Here is a 20767-nt window from a genome sequence, read left to right as displayed (position 1 = left end):
CGCAAATGCAATGCAGATAGCTCAATTATTCAAATCATGAATGGCTTGTGAGGAATTATAGGACCTTGACTGGGCATCTTGAAAAATGAACTCATTAGCTAACTGGTGGAACACAATTTAAAACAGACTTGTCTTACCTTACCTTTTGAATTCATTATAAAGCTCTCTTGTTGGTGTTGAAAGCTAACTTACTCAGAATTTCATATTCTGCTCTTAACACTGATTTTTAGCATTATAGCTGCTTAATTTCTCTTTTCCTTCCTAACTGTTTTATATGTATATATGTTCTCTGTCCTCTGCTATATCATATTTCGTCTTCCTCCTCGTAGGAAAAGGGGTAAGACTTATAAGTCTCACCCACCCCCTCCCCAGAGATCACTGCTCATATATAGAAAATCAAATAATCAAGACTACTCAAATCAATTCACTTCCTAACCAATCAAGATGACCTTTATTCAATGCAATCACTGTGGTGCTTTAATTCCAAGACATACTATTTGGAGGCTTAAGGCTTGCCCCATCTGTCTTCAACTTGCTAGTATTAAGGAGGAGCTCTGCAAACTTAAACAGGAATTGAACACAATTAAAGCAGCTTCCATCACTCTACAAAATCATACCAACTTACCACCTCTACCTCAAAGAATAAAACAGCCCAGGAATAAATGGGTCACAGTAGGCTCAGGAAGACTGCGACATGTAACACAGAAACATCCACCTTCACAGATATTAGCTCTACAAAATTCCTTCACTCCACTAGTGCACTACGATACTCAAGAAAACAGAAGGGAGGTGGGACTGGAACCAGGGAAGGTAACTCGAGAGAGAAAGGGCACCCTAAGCACAAATAAAAAAGCCCCAAACAGAAAACTATTGCTGTTGGGGGATTCCATCATCAGAGGTATTAACCTTGGAACACAGGGCGAGGAGACCAAAATAGTGAAATGTCTTCCAGGAGTTCCAGGCAAAAAATTGACTATAAGGACGGAACCACGAGGGAAAAAGCGATACTAGATCTGGTCCTCGCAAATGGGGAGGGTATGTCTAATGTTCACGTGGATGCCCACCTGGGAAATAGCGATCATCAAACAGTTTGGTTTGATATAACAGCTAAAGTGGAGGGCGGCCACACAAAACTCAAAAGTCCTAGATTTCAAATATACGGACTAGTAAAATGGGAGCGTACCTGAAGAAAGAGTTGTTAGGATGGGACGACATAAGGGAAGTGGAAAAACACTGGTCTAAGCCGAAAGCAATAAAAATGGCTACTGACCTTTATGTGAGGAAAATAAATAAAAACAGGAGAAAAAGGAAACCAAAATGGTTCTCTAAACTTGTTGCAGAGAAAATAAAGGCAAAAGAGCTGGCGTTCATGAAATATAAAAATACCCAAGAAAAGGAGTACAGAAAGGACTACCAGGTGTAACTGAAAGAAGCCAAGAGAAAGAGATACGTCTGGCGGAAGCGCAAGCGGTGACAGAATTCAAAAAAGCATAGGATGAACATAGAGATCTCTAATCAGAAAATGAAAGGTATAAATTGAAGAACTGGGCAGACTTGCATGGTCTGTGTCTCTTATATGGCGTTTCGGTTTAGAATGGGCTAGGGAGGGCTTCGATAGGAACTCCAGTAGTTGGAACCTAAGGATAGTACCAGCAGACTTCTACGGTCTAGGGCCCAGAAATATCAAAGAAAAAAGACAGTTTAATTGAATCATGAATTTATAAAGAATGTACTCATTGGGCAGACTGGATGGACCCTTCATCTGCTGTTACTTACTATGTTTTTTGTGATCCACCCAGAATGGGATATAGTGCAGAATAGAAATGTTTAAAATAAATGTACAGAATAGCAATTAACTCCTTATAATGTTGGCATTTGCAGTGATCATTTCCTTCCTTATATATTTTTGCTTTTCAGGGGGAATTGAAGATGGAAAAGAACCAGTGAAAGGCACTGAAGGCGAGGGATTTAGCTTTATCACCCAACTGGTTAGCCAGTTCTGGAAACTGCATGCTTCAAAACCCAAGAATGCTTTCCTAGCCCCAGCATGCCTTCCAGGTACTAAATGATTGTTACATATTCTCTGTGAATGGTTAAAGAACTATGTCTTGTAGAACAGCAAATTTCCAGAGTGTAAAATGTTATCTTGCTTCTTTTAATCTTGGTGCCCATCCACACCCTCTTCTTCCATTCTTTTAATATCCAATGAACTTCAGCTTCCTTTAATTGGATTGTCATCTCCCTCTTGTTCTTTGCTGTGAGGACCATAGCTATGTTCCTCTCTAAAGAACTTCCTATCTCATTCCACTACAACACCCTCATAAACCACCATTGACCTCCACTGTCTTCCTCTCTTCTCTCCACAGATCTCTACTCTTCCCCCCTCCCCTCCCCCCCCGGCCAGATCTCATGCCTTTTTAACCTTTGGAAACATTCACTCCCTTCCTTTCGTGGACTTTCACTCCCTCATGCCCCACTTTTTTTTTTTTTGTCCATTGAAGCTACTTTCATTTCCATTTTCTCCTGGGGATCTAGAGGAACCTGACTCTTGTTTGAAGTAGAGGATGCTACTGACCAGTAGAGAATAATGGTAGCAGCAGTGAATTGTAGTGGGGTCTGTGAGCAAGAGCAGTCTCATGCTGTGCATTGGTCCTGCCCCATGACCCAAGTTTTATTAAACAGGAAATCCCCTTTGCTGTCTGTGTGTAAGAGGGTGCAAACCAGTTACTGTTGATCCAGGCCAGACTGTTCACTGAAAAAGATATTATAAAGTTGAAGTGGAAATCTTGAAGCTAATTAGACAGCATGATATCAGTAGTTGAAGATTTTTTTAATTAACAGGCAAGCTAGGCAGTTTAGTTTTGCAGCTGCCCAGTGAGGGGAGATTCCCAGATGTAGTTTGAGAGACATAGATTCTTACAAAAGTGTTTGAGATGAACATGTTTCCAAAGCTCCCCAAGAGCAAGCTTAAGCCTGGGAAGAGAAGTAAAAGGATTGGTCTTCTAGAAGGGAGAACATGAAAATTGGTTCTCCCTTATTCCCACCACCATTGATTTGGAACTTCAAGTTTATTAGAAAAATTTTTTAAACCGCTTAATCAGATTTCTAAGCGGTGTATAATATCAAATTTACATAAAAATAGTTTAAAAGTCAGGGATACTAGACAGAACCAAAGTTACTTAATAAAACACATAATAAGACATACGGACTTACTTCAAACGTTAGGAAAGAAAGGGAAGAAATACAATCGTGAAAGAAAAAGCAAAACAAAAAAGGAAAATACAATAGGTTAGGGTAAAAGGTGATAAGATTTGTTTGTTTTTGTCCTTAAAAGGACAGTTATTGTCCAAAGGCATCCTGGAACAAAAATGTTTTTCATTTTGATTTAAATTGATTTTTTTTTGGATTTGGCAGTGAATTCCAGAGAGTGGGGGCGGTGACAGCAAAGTTATTGGAACACAATGTGTTGATGACAAGAAGATTTTGTGACATTGAACGAAGCGATTTTAAAGAATTATACAGAATTAAAAGTCTGTTAATAAACTCTGGTTGATTATTTATTTAGTCTTGTTGTGAAGGTTAAAAGTAAGATTTTATAACTAATTCTATGTTCAACGGGTAACCAATGTGCACTGAATAGGAGAGGTGAGACATGATCGTATTTCTTAGCGCCACAAATGATCTTAATAGCTGAAGTCGTCTAATTTCCTTTTTTGTAATGCCTTTACAGTAGTCTGTGCAAGAGATTACTAGAAAGTGGATCAAACTTATGTTTGGATTATCATTAACTGGTAGGGTTGCTGCGTAAAGTCAAGATTGTTCTGGCCAAAATGGAATGTATGATAACTGTCTAAAAAGCAGACATCTTTAACTTGTTAAATTGTTAATCATTGCCACTTTTTTTTTCTTTCTAGGGCTAACACATGTTGAAGCTACTGTGAATGCCCTTGTGGATATCATTCATGGCTACTGCACATGTGAACTAGACTGTATCAATATGGCTTCTAAGATCTATGTGCAAATGCTGCTGTGTCTGGTATGTGCCACTTTCTATGAAGCATCTTGGTCCAGGTACTATGATTTTTCATGTAAGATGGAGAACTCAATGTTTTATGTCATCTGGAAAGAATTTCAGGGGATAAAGAAGAGTGAAGTAGGTTTGGATTAGGTGTGAAGCTGTGGGAAAAATTCAGGTTTATCCTTGCAAATAAGAAATGAGGAAAGCTCTTTTTGAGACCACCTTCGAGTGCCAAGGCCCCAAAATCTGGAACAGCCTCCCGAGCAGCTTGCGTCAAACTCCTACTTACTTCCAATTCAGGAAAGCACTGAAAACACATCTATTTTCCTCACTACACTGCTCTTTTCTTACACAGTCATCTGTACAATGTCAATGCCTCTGTATCATTCCTAATTGACATTTATGGGATTCAAGAATCAATATGGTATGATTTGATTTAATAATTTTATATACCACGTTTTATCAAAGTGCAAAATCAGTTTACAATCAAAGTAGTAATAATAATAATTAAATGTAAAACAATGCTGACAACATCTGATGAAGGAGAAAATAGCTGAAAAAGCCATGTTTTCACAAGTTTGCGAAATCCCAAATATGAAGGTGATCATGAAATATGAGCATGGAAAGCCAAATCACCATTGTGGTTCGTAAAGGCTTTACAGCACTCTGGAAACTATGATCAATCCTTTCCTACTTTGACACCCTTCCCTTCCAAGTCCTATGCCAATCTCTGATCCTTAGCATGCTAGACTACTGCAACAACATCTACATCTCATGCCAGAAGAAAAACTTCAACAGACTCTGGACTATTCAGTACACAGCGGTGTGCCTTACCTTCAGCCTAAGGAAAACTGACCACATCACGCCTTACTACAAGCAACTGCACTGGCTCCCGATTGAGGCCCTATCTATATTCAAACTAGGCTGCTTCATGTACAAGGCTCTCTTTGGTGTACCAAACTACACGACTGAAGTACTTGAGTTTACCTCCCACTCCCCACCTTTTGCACTCCAACTCTGCCTTTGCCTACCCCTCCCTTCTAGGAAAACCTAAAAAAAGCTTATGTGACAAAATTACTTTCATATCAAGCAGCTCATTACATCCAGGACTTACTCCCCATTATAGGGTCGTCTTCATCATACATGCTTTTCAGGCGAGGATTAAAAACACTTCTGTATCGCTTGGTAGACTGGTATAGTCCTTACGAATGGGTAATATGCCTCACTGCTACCAGCAGGTGGCGACTGAGATCAAACTTGTATATCAGTATAGCATGCCCTTCTTGCTACTCCAGTTTACCTCAGTCTCCGGTAGCAGGTGGTAAGGCTTTTCAGTTCCCCTCTTAGCACTGTTGGAACTTTGTTTGTGGACTCCTGGTTCCCCTTTTTGTGCCGGATAGAGCTTGGTCGGGTTCTGTTTGGGGATCCATCCAATCTTGGGGGTGTTAAACCTGGCAGGTCTCGTGCTGGGTCCCTCCCCCCACCTTCTTCCACTTCCCCATATTTTTGTAGTGGGCCTCAGCAAGTGGCCTGGTCCCTGGTTGGTCAGCCCTCCAGCTTTGAAAGCCATGGAGTCTGTTCTGACTAAGTAAAAAGAAATAACAAAAAAATCCTGAGGTGTGCCAGTCATGCTTTTCAAGCAAGGATTAAAAACATACTTGTTCAACAAATTCCTAGTAGAGCACTCAACCCTGTGCCCTCTTCATGTATCTCTCATTCTCCTCAAGACAAAGGAAACCTCTAGTTACAGACTCGTTCCTCCCTTACCTCTCTGGGTCTCCGTATCCATATCTGTACCGAGATCCAAACTCTGTTTATTTCTTGAGTTCTCCTTATATCGCCTCACCTCCATTGTATTTGACTTAGGCCTGCCCCAATCCTTTGTTATTTACACTCCTGTGTTACTTGTCATTGTACCCTCACCTCTTATGTATGATCCTCTATTTAACCCCTTGTTAACCGCATCAAAATTCACGGTGTATTGCGGTATACAAATAAAATTTTATATTATGTTAGCCAGAGCTGGAACCATGCTTTGACATAAACATTTAAATGCTGCTCTATCTCCTTTTTAAGATTAGAACCTGAAGGAAAGCCTACAATCTATTAAAAGTGTGCAGCTTGAAATAATGTAACTTTGAAAGATACTGTCAGAAAAGGGAAGTTAGATCATCCTGGTAGAGAGGTTGCAATAAATGCATAAGGAAGCCAGAAGACTTTTTAAGGGAAGAGCAGATGAGATGAAAGACTGCAAATTATCCCTGTTGACTGCTAAGCGAGTTATAGGTAAAAACAAAAAGCACACATTGAAATATCCCCCATAAATGCCATAGTCCCAAGTCCTCAGTTTGGTTGCTGTTTAAAATTCCATTTTATGCCTTACTTAATGAAGGCTCTATCTAAATGAAAAGCCTGTCTTTTTCTCTTTACTCAGTTTCTATAAGAAAAGCAGGAAATAGGATGGTTGAAACTACAAGTTAGAAAACTTATAAATTGAAGCCAGGCACATTTAAACTTACAAACTAAAACCACCTGACTTTAGAATTGTTCTACTATTACTTTCCTCTGTGTAGCACAAGAATCCTAAATGACTATTTTTATGTTTGCCTGCAAGGATCCAGCAGTGAGTTTTTCCTGTAAACAAGCTCTGATTCGCGTTTTGAGACCTAGAAATAAACGACGCCATGTGACTCTCCCGTCTTCTCCTCGTAGCAACACACCGATGGGTAAACAGCATTCAGTTCTGTGATTATGATAAAATGCATACACATGTTTTATACATATTGTAACAGGCACTAAACATGTTTCAGTTAGCATGTATTTCAATCGTGTGCTAATTTAACCATGTGGAGAAACCTCTTGAATTGTACTTGGGAAGAGCAGATCCCAAATAGATTTATGAATTACTTTTTCATTCAAAAAGTTAAAAATGTCCTTAAATACCCAACGTGGGCCACATTTCACTCAAATATAAAGAAAAGTGGAGAAATCAAAAGGGATCCAGTTGATACCACATGTGATTGCCCTTGTCTAGTGATCTACATCCATCACAACACCGCTACTGCTAAGTTATTCAAAGTTTTCTTTAAGGATTCTATTGCAGCGTTTTATTGTTTGCTAACATTATAGTAAACTTTCTTGCCCTTACTCTCGAAAGTTGACGTATCTTTTAGTATCACGTTTTCATCCATTTGCTGCCACGCTTCACAATTGACACATCAGATGTACTCACTGTCTGCCTAGAAAAATAATGTATTATCTTCAACTTTCTTGTAAACATAGAGTTCTAGTCTAATACTGACTGCATTATAGTGTGGTGTGGGAGTGAAGGACAAACCTTTATTTAGAGCTGATATGATATTTCATCATCAGTTAACATTTGGCTCAACAAGCCTTGGACCCTGTTTAGACCTCTTCTTGGGCTAATGGTTGGAAACAGTGTGTAGTAGCTGTCTGTTATTCTGTTGGCAGGGCTAATGTACCTTTCTGCTCCTCTGCCTATGACCCTTCTGAGCTGTTGGACACTGATCTTTTTTCATAGATTCCCTAATTGAAGAACTATAAAGAAGTAATTCATACATCTATTTGGGCTCCGCTCTTTATGTCAGCATTGCTACGGATTTTCAAGGCCTCTGTTTTGGACCTCCAGAGAAGTGGACAGTATTCTTGAGTGTGAAAGTAATTCTCCAGACAAGCTGGATTAGTCTGATGGTGCTAGCTCAGACCTGATCTCCTGTACCCAGAAAATTCTGGAGCAATTTCTGAGCACATGGGAGTTCTGGTGATAGCCTGCAGAAATGTTATTTAAAATAAAGAAATGAGGGAGTTGATCTGGTAGAATAGGTCCTTGAAAATCTCTTTTGTATGCATCAGTTTAGGGAGTCATGCGACCCATTCTGTGTGTAAATCTACTGAGCTACTGTTTATTTATTTAATTCGATTTTTTTCCCATTCTCCCGGGAACTTAGAACGAGTTACAAGCCAACATTAACAGTATGTTACATTGGACAGTACGTTTGGCAATACAGTGTGTGACTGAGGTACTCCCCTGTTCTAACCCAACATGCACCCAAAAAGAGGGAGAAAAAGCCTCAGACTAACATAGCAGTATAGAACCAAAAGGTACAAATCAAAACTGCTTTAAATACTTTCACTGGCTGCACTTTTCAAGGCTGCATTGTTTGTTCCCCTGATGAGCCAAACATTGGTGAAACAAGGTCGCTTGTTGGGAAGATTGGAGAGACATGACAGCGTTGGAGCTCAAGTCGTCTTTTGTCAGCCAAGTCCTTGAACGTGCCTCCGGGTAACTAAACCTGAACTGTTCTGTGAGGGAGTTTTTTTTTTTTAACCAGTGAAAGTATTTAAAGCCGTTTTGATTTGTACCTTTTGGTTCTATACTGCTACATTAGTCTGACGCTTTTTCTCCCTCTTTTTGGGTGCATGCTGGGTTTGAAGAAGGAGGTACCTCAGTGCCACGATCACACAACATTTTAACTCATATAAACATATTATATGTTGTGCGTCCTCGTATAATTTGTTAATAAAGTACAATACAATATGGTAGCATAATGACAAGGCTGGACAGTACAGCGACATTCGTAGGAAATTCCTGGGGAAGTAATACAGTAGATTGGCTCTGTGTTGCATTTATATTCAGAATTGTGTGTTTTTATCACTTGCAACTTTAATAAAGTATGAGCAAAACAGATTTACACGATTAACTTAATAGGTTCAAATCAGATGTTGCAAGATCTTTTTTTTTTGCCCAGGTGACAAGGATGACGACGATGATGATGATGCGGATGATAAAATGCAGGGCTGCGGGATTCCAAATGGTGAGCACGTGCAACAAGAAAGTCAGGAACAAAATGAGGTGGATCATGGAGACTTTGAGATGGTGGTGAGTCTGGTGAGAAGAAAGTTGAAATTGACGACTTCTAGTAGATCCACTTAATTAATTCTGATGCCTGCAAATAATCACACTGTGTTCATTCTGCCCTCAGTCTGAGTCCATGGTGCTGGAAACAGCAGAGAGTGTGAATAATGGCAACCCTTCCCCTCTGGAGGCACTGCTCGCTGGAGCCGAAGGCTTCCCCCCCATGCTTGACATCCCTCCAGATGCAGATGATGAAACTATGGTGGAGCTAGCTATTGCTCTCAGTCTTCAACAAGATCAACAAGGTAGACATTTTTGCCAAAAGGTATTGGATAGAATGAGGTTATCACGCAACAGATTTAATTTTAAAAAATCCAACAGGCAGGAAAATCATATCAATTTTGCCTTGAAATAAGGATGTTCTAGAACATTTTGGTAGTTGAGCGTATTAAATACAATAAGCAAACCTAACTCTTGCGCATTTTTTTTTTTTTTTTTAAAGTTTATTAGGAATTTATATACCGCCTATCAAGGTTATCTAAGCGGTTTTTTTACAATCAGGTACTCAAGCATTTTCCCTATCTGTCCCGGTGGGCTCACAATCTATCTAATGTACCTGGGGCTGTGGAGAATTAAGTGACTTGCCCAGGGTCACAAGGAGCAGCGCGGGGTTTTGAACCCACAACCCCAGGGTGCTGAGGCTGTAGATCCAACCACTGCACCACACACTCCTCCATTGTCCCACCAGACCATTCCAGATGTCTGGAGGAGGCCCTGGAGCAATGATCCTATTTGTTGTCGCTGTCCTTTGAAAGGAACACATGTATAGTTGGACTGAACTAGATCAGCTGGCCTGTTCTTCCTCTTTTCTCACCCTCCTTCCCCTGTCTGCAGGGGCAAGAATAGAGGAAATGTATGGTGCTCTGCTTGGAGCAGGAGGAAGAAGGTAGTGGAAGCATGCCTTTGCATCTGCATCTATGGTTCCACTGTTGGTGGTCTTTTCTGCAACTGTGTGCAGCAGAACGCTTAGATGGGGCAGGGCCCAGGGGAGTTCTCCAGTCTTAGAGTTCAGGCAATCTTACGGTATTTCAATCTTGTGGCTTGGAGACACATATCCCTTGACAGTGGAAGAGACAGTAGTGGGAGTGACGACTGCCATTCAAGTTTTCCTGTTCAGGATCTTGTAGTAAAGATGGTCCATTAGGGAAGGCAATTTGGTACCACATATACAACTTACAAATAAACTGAGAGCCCTCGTCATGGACCCTAAAGTGAGTGACTGGATTAGGAATTCATTGAATGGAGGGCAACAAAGTAGTGATAAATAGAGTTTGATTTCAGGAAACATAGAAACATGTTGGCAGATAAAGGACAAATGGCCCATCCAGTCTGCCCATCCGCAGCATCCACTATCTTCTCCTCTCCCTATTGGCTAAGGCTCTTAACATTTGCATCTCCTCTTCCTATAGGCTAAGGCTCTTTACACCTGCATTGTGAGGTCATAGAACTTTATGGTTAGAGAAACAGATAATAAGTAGTGAGTTAAATGCTCTCAAAGTATACAAAATAGAGAGGTCAAAAGTAGAGAATGACACGGTGGCGGTTTACCCGCGGCTACCGTGTTTAGCTGCGGGTAACCCGCCAAAACGGGGAATGAAAAATAGCAGCCTCTGGGGGACGGGGACAAGGCCATTCACCGCCCCGTGGAGCCTTCTGCCATGGTTCACTGCTGGACCACCAAGGATTCAAAAGGGTTGCCGGGGAATCAGGAGGGAGGTAAAAAGTTCTCTGAGTCAGCTGGGACAGGAGGTGGGAGGGACCCCTCTTCTCCCAGCCTGGATCACCAGGGATTTAAAAGGTACGCCAGAGAGGTGGGAGGGAGGTAAAAGTTCTCAGACAGGGAGGCTGGGGGATTCCAAATGGTGAGCACGTGCAAGCAGAAAGTCAGGAACAAAATGAGGTGGATCATGGAGACTGAGATGGTGAGAAGAAAGTTGAAACTGACGACTTCTAGTAGATCCACTTTATTAATTCTGATGCCTGCAAATAATCATTCTGCCCTTAGTCCGAGTCCATGGTGCTGGAAACCTTTTTTCTCCTTTTTGGGGAGGAAAAAGTTACCTCGGTTTATATTCAGTATATACAGTATGGTGGTAGGGTTTTTTTATAAGTGATTTTATGTAAATTTCTTCATAATAAAAAATTGTTTCCATTTCATAATTATATGTTTAAGCCTGTTACATTAATGGGTGCTAGAATATGTCTTACTCCCATATTCAGGCTCCCATTTCCCCTTTTACCTTCTCTATTTCCACCAACTTAAAAATCTGATCCCCCTTTCTCTGTCCTCCTCATAGAATTTCCTCTCCATTCCCCCTTTCCCCATTAACCTTCATTTATTCTTCCAGCTCCTATCTTCAGCCCCTTTCTTTTACATGCCTCCTTTTTAGCCCCCAGCTTCAGTCCCTTTCTCTCACATGTCCCCTTTTGTAGCCCCCTTCTCCCACCTCCCCCAGCTCCCTTCTCTCACACTTTCCCTTTTTATAGCCCCCAACCCTAACCCCCTTCTCATATCTGCTCTTCCAGCCCTCAGTTCTATACCCAGTCTCCTTGTCTTCCTTTCCAGACCCAGACCCCTTCTCTCACAACTCACCTTTTGCAGTCCCGAGCTCCAGCCCTCTTCTCCAAATTGTCTTCTTTTAACAGCCTCCTACACCAGGTCTCTTTTCCCAAGAGCCCCCCTTTAAAGCCTCCTTCCCTCACATGTCCCCTTTTTTCAGCCCCAGCTCCAAACCCCTTTTCTCACATGTCCCTTTTGCAGCCTCCTTCTCACACATATCCCCTTTTCTGCCCCCAGCCCCTATTGTCAGCTCCCAGCTCCTTTCTCTAACATGTTCCATTTTTACAATACCGACCCCAGCTCCAGCCCCTTTCTCCCACCTACCCCTTTTTTTTCAGCCCCTAGTTCCCTTCTCCTATTTGACCCATTTTGCCTCTGAAGTGTGGCTTGGACCCTGGTCCAATGAAATCAGCATATGGTGCGCTGAGATGCTTCCCTGCTCGGCAGTTCTATTGTACTGCGCATGCGTTTTAATGTGGCATGGAAGCACGGAGTTTCAGTCGTAGTGCACATGCGCTAACTAAGGTATTATTATTATAGATACTCTCCTGATTGCTTTATGTTACTGAGCTCAAGATAATGTCTCCTGCCTTCTTGGGAAAAACTCTTCTGTCTCAGTCTCATGTAACTTATACAACTGGTCCATTATATTCTTCAAGTGCCGGTACTCAATGGTCCTTACTGGGATTTGAGAAAATCTTTTTTTTTTTTTTTTTTTTAATTCTTTATTCAGTTTTAACTCTTACATCAAGTGTACAAAATTAAATCAAATAATTCGTACAAATCACTTGACATTCTAACAATTATTGTCAAATGCATATAAAAAAGACCCCTCCCCCACCCATCCCATTCATCAGGAATAAACCCATTAAATCACATAACATACCTCCCCATCCCCACATTAAATATAGTCCTATGTAATAAAAAGGTGTCCAAGGTATCTAATCATTAGAATATGCAATCAATGGCCCCCAAATCTTTTTGAAATTATTATAATTTCCTTGCTGTATAGCAAGCACTCTTTCCATTTTATGAATTCCACCAAAAGGTATAATTAAGTTTAGTATAGTCTTCCAATTTCCAGTAATATGTTGAATGGAAACCCCCGTCAGTATTAACAAAAGTTTATTGTTATTTGCTGAAATTTGACTCTTGAATCTCATAGACATTCCAAATAAAATAGTATCATAGGATAGGGCAACATGATTTTCTAACATTGAATTAATTTGGGACCAAATTAACTTCCAAAAGGCATTGACAAAGGGACAGAAAAAAAGTAAATGATCTAGAGTCCCAGCATCTAAATTACAATGCCAGCATCTATTAGACCTAGAGCTATCCAACTTTTGTAAACGAACTGGGAGTCCAAAAAGCTCTATGTAACAAAAAGAACCAAGTTTGTCTCATAGATGCTGACCTTGTACTTTTTAATCTCCAAGACCAAAGTCGTGGCCATTGAGAAGCAGAAATTTGGTGCTTGATTTCAATGCTCCAAATATCCCTAAGACCAGTTTTTTGTTTTTTATTCAAATATCCATACAACAATTTATACCACTGTTCGGCTTGGTGACCCAAAAAATCCGCCTGAAAGCATAGGAATACCAAACTATACTGAGTATTAAGATCTTTCCATTCAGGGAACCCTTCCTGAATAGCCTGCTTCAGCTGCAACCACTTAAAGCTTTGTGATTTATTTAATACGGATTTGAGAAAATCTTTATTAGACATTTTCTCTAACCTTTTAATGCCTTTTGCCTTTCTGTGGTTAAAAGAAAAAGATCTTGCATTCTGCAGAGATCACCGTGGCATTTGTGTCTGGGGATGGAAATTTTGAAAGCCAGGTTTTGAAGTGAATCTATAGGCACTCTGGCTGTTCACATCTAACACTTTCTGTCATATTCAACAGTTTGTTCATGCTGATATTTCCACTGGTTTGTGCCCTCTGGAGCAATTTTCAGATACAACATTTAGTCATGCATTTTGTACCGTCTGATTTTGTTACTCACTGTTGTGTGTGTTCTTGAGATTGGTGGGTTTACAGAGCCTGAGCAAGAGATTTGATTCTGTTCTTCACAGGAAGCAGCAGCAGTGCTTTGGGCCTGCAGAGTCTGGGACTTTCAGGTCAGGCCCCCAGTAGTTCTTCCCTGGATGCAGGAACGTTATCTGATACCACAGCATCAGGTAACTGGGCCTAATAAGAGTTCTGTCTTTAAAATGGTATTTGGGGGTGGGGGGGAAGTCAAAATATTAGTGTCTTTATTCATAATGAAAAGAAAATGTCAGCAGGGACTGTCTCGTGTGTGTTTCGTGCTGTGTACGTCGAGTAGCACTATAGAAATGGTAAGTTATCATGTTGTACTTGAGGATTTACACTAGTGAAACTGAATTTGTGGAGCGAAAGGAGTGCTGTTGAGTGTTTAAAGTAGAGAATGACACGGGGACAAATTTTTGCCTGTCCCTGGCCATTCCTGTAAGCTCTGCCATAACCACACAAGCCTTGAACAGTTCTGATTTTCAAATGTTTGAGTCTTGTGCATGTGAGGACGGGGAAAAATTAGCTTTTTAAGAATGGACTGTTGGCTTGAGCTGGGTTTCTCTTCAAATACTTAACTTTCTTTCTTTCCCCGCTTATTTTTATAAAAATATTTTCAATACAGCAATGTGTGATACAATAGATGTTGAAGAAAACATACAGAAAATTGAACATTGCAAGATACATTTCTCCCTTTCTGCTGTAAAGAGGAGAGTCACACAACCACATCTCGTAAGCATGGTGTCACTCGCCTGAATGTTTCAAAAAGGGAGACAATGAAATCCGGATTTTCCAAAAATAGAGAGTTGGCTGTAAGGTTGTTTCCTGTTGTTTAATATATGGCATCTCCTGTTCAGACTCTGCAAATAGCCTCTATACAGTAGCTAGAAGCAAAGCAAGAAAAACACATCTTGTCTCTGCAGAGGAGTCGGATACATTTTCATTTATTTCTTTAAAAACTTACAACCCTCACATGCATACATGAAATGAATAAAACATGGTGATTGCATAAAAGTAATGTAAATTAGAGCGCCCTGTCTATCTCAACAAGTGCACGTTAATCACTTCAGTTCATCACCAAAAGCTTACTGAAAAACCCCCAGTCTTCCAGCTTCGTTTTGAAGTTTTAAGATTCTTGACTGTTGTGAGAGAAAAACACAGAATTTGGACCAGCAAAGTAGAAGGGAGAGGACCTATATTTCTTAACTGTAAAATAGAAGGTCTTTAGTGGTGACAGATCTTGCTGGGCATGCATGGACTTGCAACATTTACAACAGTAATACGGTGGCGCAGGGGGCCTATCTTCTCCTGGAATGGGCAGAGGCTCATCTCCAAACTCAGCTCTCACACCCTCTTTAAATTTTAATAAATTAGGAGTGAGCTAGAGAGGGCCTCGGAAGTGACTGAATCTGATTTTTGGAACCCCTGCAACATGCAATAGTGAAGATCCACTCAATAGTGTAATTAAAAACTTCCCAGTTCAAGGAAAGCCAAAAGCAGCAAGTAAATTTTCTGGAACTGGAGCTTAAGATGTACAAACTGAAAGAGACAGGAAGATGAGTGGTTGATTTTTCCACATTTTGGATGGCTGCAGACTGAGAAGGAAAGGTCATTTTTAATAACATGAAATTGCCAATTGGCTTGCACCTCAATTATGTATGTTATATCTCTTTTAAAGGAGACATTTCTTTAAAAAAAAATATGAAAGAGACACTGTGGAGAGGAACCCAAAAAAGCAGTAATGCTTACCTTAACTGAGCAATTCTCCAGCTGCTTCAGCATCCTCGCTCTGAAGAGGCTCATCGTAGCTGTAATAGAAGTGAATGGGAGAGCTAGGCTTCCGCTGTCAGCGGCACACGTGGAGGATTGCTCAGGGTAAATATTATTGCTTTTTTGGGTTCTTCTCCACAGTCTCCCTTTAATGAAGGTTTATTATTACATCTTCTATATCAGTGATTGCAAATTTGGGACCTGGTCGACCTTTTTTTTGCTCATCAGCTAGCATTAGTGCGGCTCCAGACAAATTTTTTTTTCTTCCAATGAGGCCCAGAGTAGCCAAAAGGTTGGGCACCTGCATTAAGTGGTCACCTAGAACAGCAGCTTCTTGGGAGTAACAAATGCTGCATTCAGAACAAACTGGTATGTCCTGACGGTCAAACAAAAGCAAAGATGGGCAGTTTTCAAATAGCCCATTTTCCAGAACAAATCCTTTTTGAAAACTGTTCTCATAGTCAAAGCAAAATCTTATGCCAAATTTGCAAAGGATTGTTAGAGTTATTATGATTAAGTTGAACAAAATGTTGGGAAAAGTGTGGCTCGAGACTTGATAGATTTTTGGGGTGGCTAAATCTTTGTTTAGGGTGCTGAATACTTTCCACTATTGTACAGTGTCGTGTACACTCGGCAGCTCTATAATAATTACCATAAAAAGTATCACGAGAAAAAAGAATCTGAAGGTGATTGAGAAGTTGGCAAAAGACTAGTTAGATTTGAATAATGATGGTGTTTTTACCTGTAACAGCCCTCGTTACTTTCTTAGCTCCAGCATCCGATGATGAGGGGAGCACAGCTGCAACAGATGGGTCTACCCTTCGAACATCCCCAGCAGATCATGGTGGCAGTGTGGGCTCCGAAAGTGGAGGTAGTGCTGTAGATTCAGTGGCTGGCGAGCACAATGGTAATTGCACTTGTATTATTTGACTAAGTATTTGGGTTCTCTTTAACTGAATCAGGAAAAGAGATGATGTAATGCACGCAGTTCCCCCCCCCCCCATACTAGAGCTCAACACTATTAAGATGTTAATACCATATAATCTGTGTCCCTCTGCTCTTGTGTGTCAATGCATCCCATTGGGTTTTCCTTTGGGTATGTGACACGTCTTCTGGTGTAAGTTACAGTTGAGGCTTTTTGAGTGTAGCAAGAGTTGAATTGTTTTCTATGGAGGGTTGTTAATGATTCTCTGTGGACAAGCTGGATAAAGCAGCCACGTGATGGTGTCCGCTTGGACCTGATCCCCTAAAGCTCAGATGTGCTAGTGTGTGTCCTACCAACTGCACTGGATCTCTAGAATGCTTACACTGATATCCCAATTAAGGGCAGAAGGAATGGGGCAGTTTTGTGGTTTCACTTTCAATGTGGTTTACATATATACAGGCACTTATTTCCTGGAGCAATGGAGGATTAAATGACTTGCCTAGGTTCCCAAGGAGCAGTGCTGGGATTCAATCTCACAACCTCAGGGTGCTGAGGCTGCCGTGTCCCATTTAAAAATTTAGACCGTCTGAATAGTGCAGTTCTTGGCAACCTCTCTTTTTACAAAATTTTCCTAAGGTAGCCCTGATGATCCCAATTATGCTGCCCTCAGTAAAGGAACTTATGCCATCATTTACTGTTCTGAGAGATTGTTCCATTCAAACCAAAATTATGAGGGCTCTAGGTCGCTTATGAAATTACCTCCTGGGATTCAGACTCGGTTTAAGGGATTGAGGGGTACAGATAAGAGTAGAGGTAAGGTATAGGGATAGGATTAGAGGTAAATTGTAAAATTAGTCAAGAGACCACTGTTCAGGCAGTGGACCTGATGGGCCGCCGCGAGATGGACCTCTGGTCTGCCTCAGCGGAGGCAACTTCTTATGTTCTTATGCTGTGAAACTCGTTATTTTGTTGATTTATAAAACTTTACTTGGCAAACACTTTGCCATTCAGTGCAATAAAAGTGCATAAATAAAGCCCATAAAATCAAAAAGTAAAATCTGGGAAACAAGTTTTCATTCCCTCCCTAAAGGCCAAATGCGATGGTGTTTTCCTGATCTTTTTCCAATCTTCAACAGCCTATTAGAAAAAAAAAACCCCAAAACAAAACATGAGCAGTTGTGATCTATAGACATAATCTATGATTCAGGACATACTGTGAATATAAAGGCAAAGCAATTGTGGAGTTTGTGAATGCAAGATCTTAAAAACCAAAATTAGCAGTGCCTTTGTCTTTTTGCACCAAATTTTCATCCATGGGGTTCATGGTGACACTGAAAATTGACTTATTTGAACAGGCTTTTATTGTCAATTGATTTACTCCTTACTTTTATTCTCTCTCAGGGGGATGGTGGATCCAGGAACGAGTGCTTAGGTTCTTTTGATTTTACCTTTTTTTTTTCTTTAAGTGAATGTTTTTCTTGAATTTTATAATTGATTGATTGATTTAAAAAATTTATACAAGGCAGCGCACGAAGATGGCTGGGTAGAGGATTAGCTCTGTTGTGACAGGCAAATTTTATTAAGATTTTGGCAGTTAAAATTAAAGAAAAGTGAAGGAAAAGAGAGAATTGAAGTAAGAAATGGCTTCGGGTAAAACTAGTAAAAGTAATTCAGTGAATTCAGGAGCAGGAAGTAAAAAAAGAACAAAAATGGATTCGGTATCCCCGACAGCGGTCCCGTTGCCTCAGGAAGAAATTGATAACAGTGATTTGATGAATGAACTTCAGAAAATTAAAGAAATAGTAAGTGATAACGCTAAAAATATAAAAGTTGTGAAGGAGGAAATAGAGAGTCTGACAAATAGAATGCAGGCAGTTGACTTCAAAATTGAGCAGTTAGAAAAGCATGCTGAGAAATCTGAGGCAGAGATGCTGGTGTGTAAAAAAGATCACAGAGAAATAGAGGCGTTGAAAAAGGAGTTTGAAGACTTATCAAATCGTGAAAGAAGGAATAATTTGCGTCTGATTGGGATACCTGAGGGGATTGAGCAGAATGATCCTATTCAATTTGTGACTAATTTTATCCCAAAGATCTTGCCATTTAAAAGTTCTTTTCCTTTGGAGATAGAAAGAGCACATCGGATACCGATGAAAAGATCAAATAGTCAGAAGGGTCTTCGTCCAATAATCTTTAAGCTGCTAAGACATCAGCAGGTGGTAGAGATTATAAAGCTGGCTAAAACAAGCAAGGATCTTAAATGCCAGGATTCTAAGATCTTTATAGTACCTGACTTTGCAAAAGCTACAGCCTACAAAAGAAAACAGCTTTTGGATTTAAGACCTAAACTGAGAGCAATGGGAGCAAGATATGGATTGATATACCCTGCTATTATGAGGGTAACTTATGAGAATAAAACTTATAATTTTGAAGAAGCAGGCAAATTACAGGAATTTCTAGATCAATATAATTTGCCTATGGTTTCATGAAAGTATTTAGAAAATGTAATAAATAATATACTTAGATTATTTTTGGTTTATATTTTTGAGTGAAAATTGAAAGATATTTTATAAAGAAGGAAAAAGTGGAAAAAAAAAATAGAAAAGGAGAAAAATATTTTCTAGAAAATTGTTGAGGTTAGATTAAAGGGGGATCAACATTTCAAACAAGATTTAAAGAATAGAAATGAAAAATTTTAAAGAGACAATAAGAAAAGAAGAAAAGAAGATTTTGACAAGGTAAGAAGAGGGATGGAGCATATAGGAAATGAAGAAAATATGAGGAACAATTATAAGATTTGGATGGTTTCTTAATGTGAATTTATAATTTGCATTTGAGCGTGACTGAGATAATAATATGAGGACACATAAATGCTGCATTGGAGAAATGTGGGAACTTAGAATATAATAAGATGAAAAATACAAAAGACTATTGATGTAAAGAGAAGAAGATGTGAAGATGGACTGATGGAAATGACTTGAGCATTATTTAGATTTACAATTTGCATCTGAAATTGACTGAGATATAAGGATGATGTTGCAAAAATACTTTATTGGAGAAAGATGAAATAGCAATCTGCAAGAAGATGGAATAAGAGACTGAAACAGCAGGATGAAGATGTACAAGTGTTACAGTTGTGCAGAATGGAGAATAGACTGTAACAGATTGAAGATGCAATGAAAATTAATGAGAGTTTTAAAAAATATGAGGTCTGCTTGGTTGAAATGTTTGATCCTTCTTTTGATGTAAGGTTAAAAAAAAAAAAAAAATGAATATTATAGGATGGAGTGATATGTTCCATTGAAGTTGTGAGAAACTTAGGTTAGACAAAAAAAAAAAATAATAAAATAATAATATTAATCTTGGGGGGTATATATTGTAAGAAATGGTTTCCGAAATATTGGGTATATCCTTTTATAAATATATTAGAGGTATAGGATGGAAGAATGTTTGGAAATTTGAATGAGGGGGGAAGTATATAATAAAGAATTATAGTAAATATGGGTATTTAGGGTATTGAAGAATGGATTGACTGCAGGAGAATTTAGTGTTGGTTGTTTGAAAGATTAGAGAAAGAAAAATGAGTATGTTATTGCCTGTGGGGAGTTTATTTTTTGCTCAGTAATATGTGTGTTTCGAAGTTTGCATTTGTGTTAGGGGAGGAGAGGGTGGGGGATGGGAATAGGGGGGGATGGGGAAAGAGGGGAGGGGGGAGACTCATATATTGGTTTAAGGAAAAAGAAAAAATGTATATTTTATGTTTGAGTGGATTATATATGTATTTTATATTTTATTTGTAAAATGGGTTAAAAAAATTTTTCTTTGAATGTAAATGGCCTTAATCACCCTATAAAAAGGAAAAAGGTATTGGAATATATTAAACAACAAAATATAGATATATGTTTCTTGCAAGAGACACATTTGTCTGGAACAGAGTCTTTGAAGCTGACAGATAAGTGGATAAAACAATGTTTATTTGCACCAGCGGTAAAAAAGAAGGCAGGAGTTGCAATATTGATTAATAAAAAATGTCCAGCAACATTTAATATGGTTAAGGCAGATCCTCAAGGAAGGTGGTTACTTGTTGACATGAGCATGGGCAGTAATACAATGGCGTTACTAAATATATATGCACCTAATTCGAATCAAAGTGAATTCTTTAAATCTCTACAACAATTAGTTTTACCACTGGCTACTACTAATTTAGTGGTGGCTGGGGATTTCAATGCTGTTATAGATCCAATAATGGATAAAAAGCCTAGTAGAATAATGAAATCAATGGGATTAGATAATTTGGTACAAGTATATAATTTAAAAGATATATGGCGTATTCTTCATTTTAATGATCGGGAATTTACATTTTGTTCACATGTTCATCAATCGTTCTCAAGAATTGATTATATTTTTGTTTCAGATCAGATGGTACAGCAAGTTATAAAAGCTGACATAGAACCAATAGTAATATCTGATCATGGAGGTATATGGATAGAAGTTAACTTAGTAGATCCAGATAATTCCAAACCTGTATG

The 20767-nt window shown here is 39.4% G+C and overlaps 1 protein-coding gene across 10 annotated transcripts in view; it reads left to right on the top strand.

Annotated features, from left to right (window-relative positions):
- Positions 1-20767, top strand: part of UBR4 (ubiquitin protein ligase E3 component n-recognin 4) — a 283469-nt gene that overhangs the window by 143934 nt on the left and 118768 nt on the right. For 5 of the 10 annotated variants that reach the window (XM_033921739.1, XM_033921746.1, XM_033921745.1 and 2 more), the window contains 7 exons: positions 1918-2058; positions 3915-4036; positions 6633-6744; positions 8788-8918; positions 9022-9199; positions 13591-13695; positions 16086-16223. In XM_033921739.1, coding sequence (XP_033777630.1) covers positions 1918-2058; positions 3915-4036; positions 6633-6744; positions 8788-8918; positions 9022-9199; positions 13591-13695; positions 16086-16223 — 927 coding nt within the window. Of the gene's footprint in view, positions 1-1917; positions 2059-3914; positions 4037-6632; positions 6745-8787; positions 8928-9021; positions 9200-13590; positions 13696-16085; positions 16224-20767 lie in introns of all 10 variants that reach the window. The other 5 variants (XM_033921741.1, XM_033921740.1, XM_033921737.1 and 2 more) reach the window with 2 other exon arrangements.

Source organism: Geotrypetes seraphini, chromosome 15 (assembly GCF_902459505.1).
Source record: "Geotrypetes seraphini chromosome 15, aGeoSer1.1, whole genome shotgun sequence".
Classification (NCBI taxonomy): domain Eukaryota; kingdom Metazoa; phylum Chordata; class Amphibia; order Gymnophiona; family Dermophiidae; genus Geotrypetes; species Geotrypetes seraphini.
The sequence above is the reverse complement of the archived record's forward strand: the minus strand, read 5'-3'. Positions and strand labels throughout refer to the sequence as shown.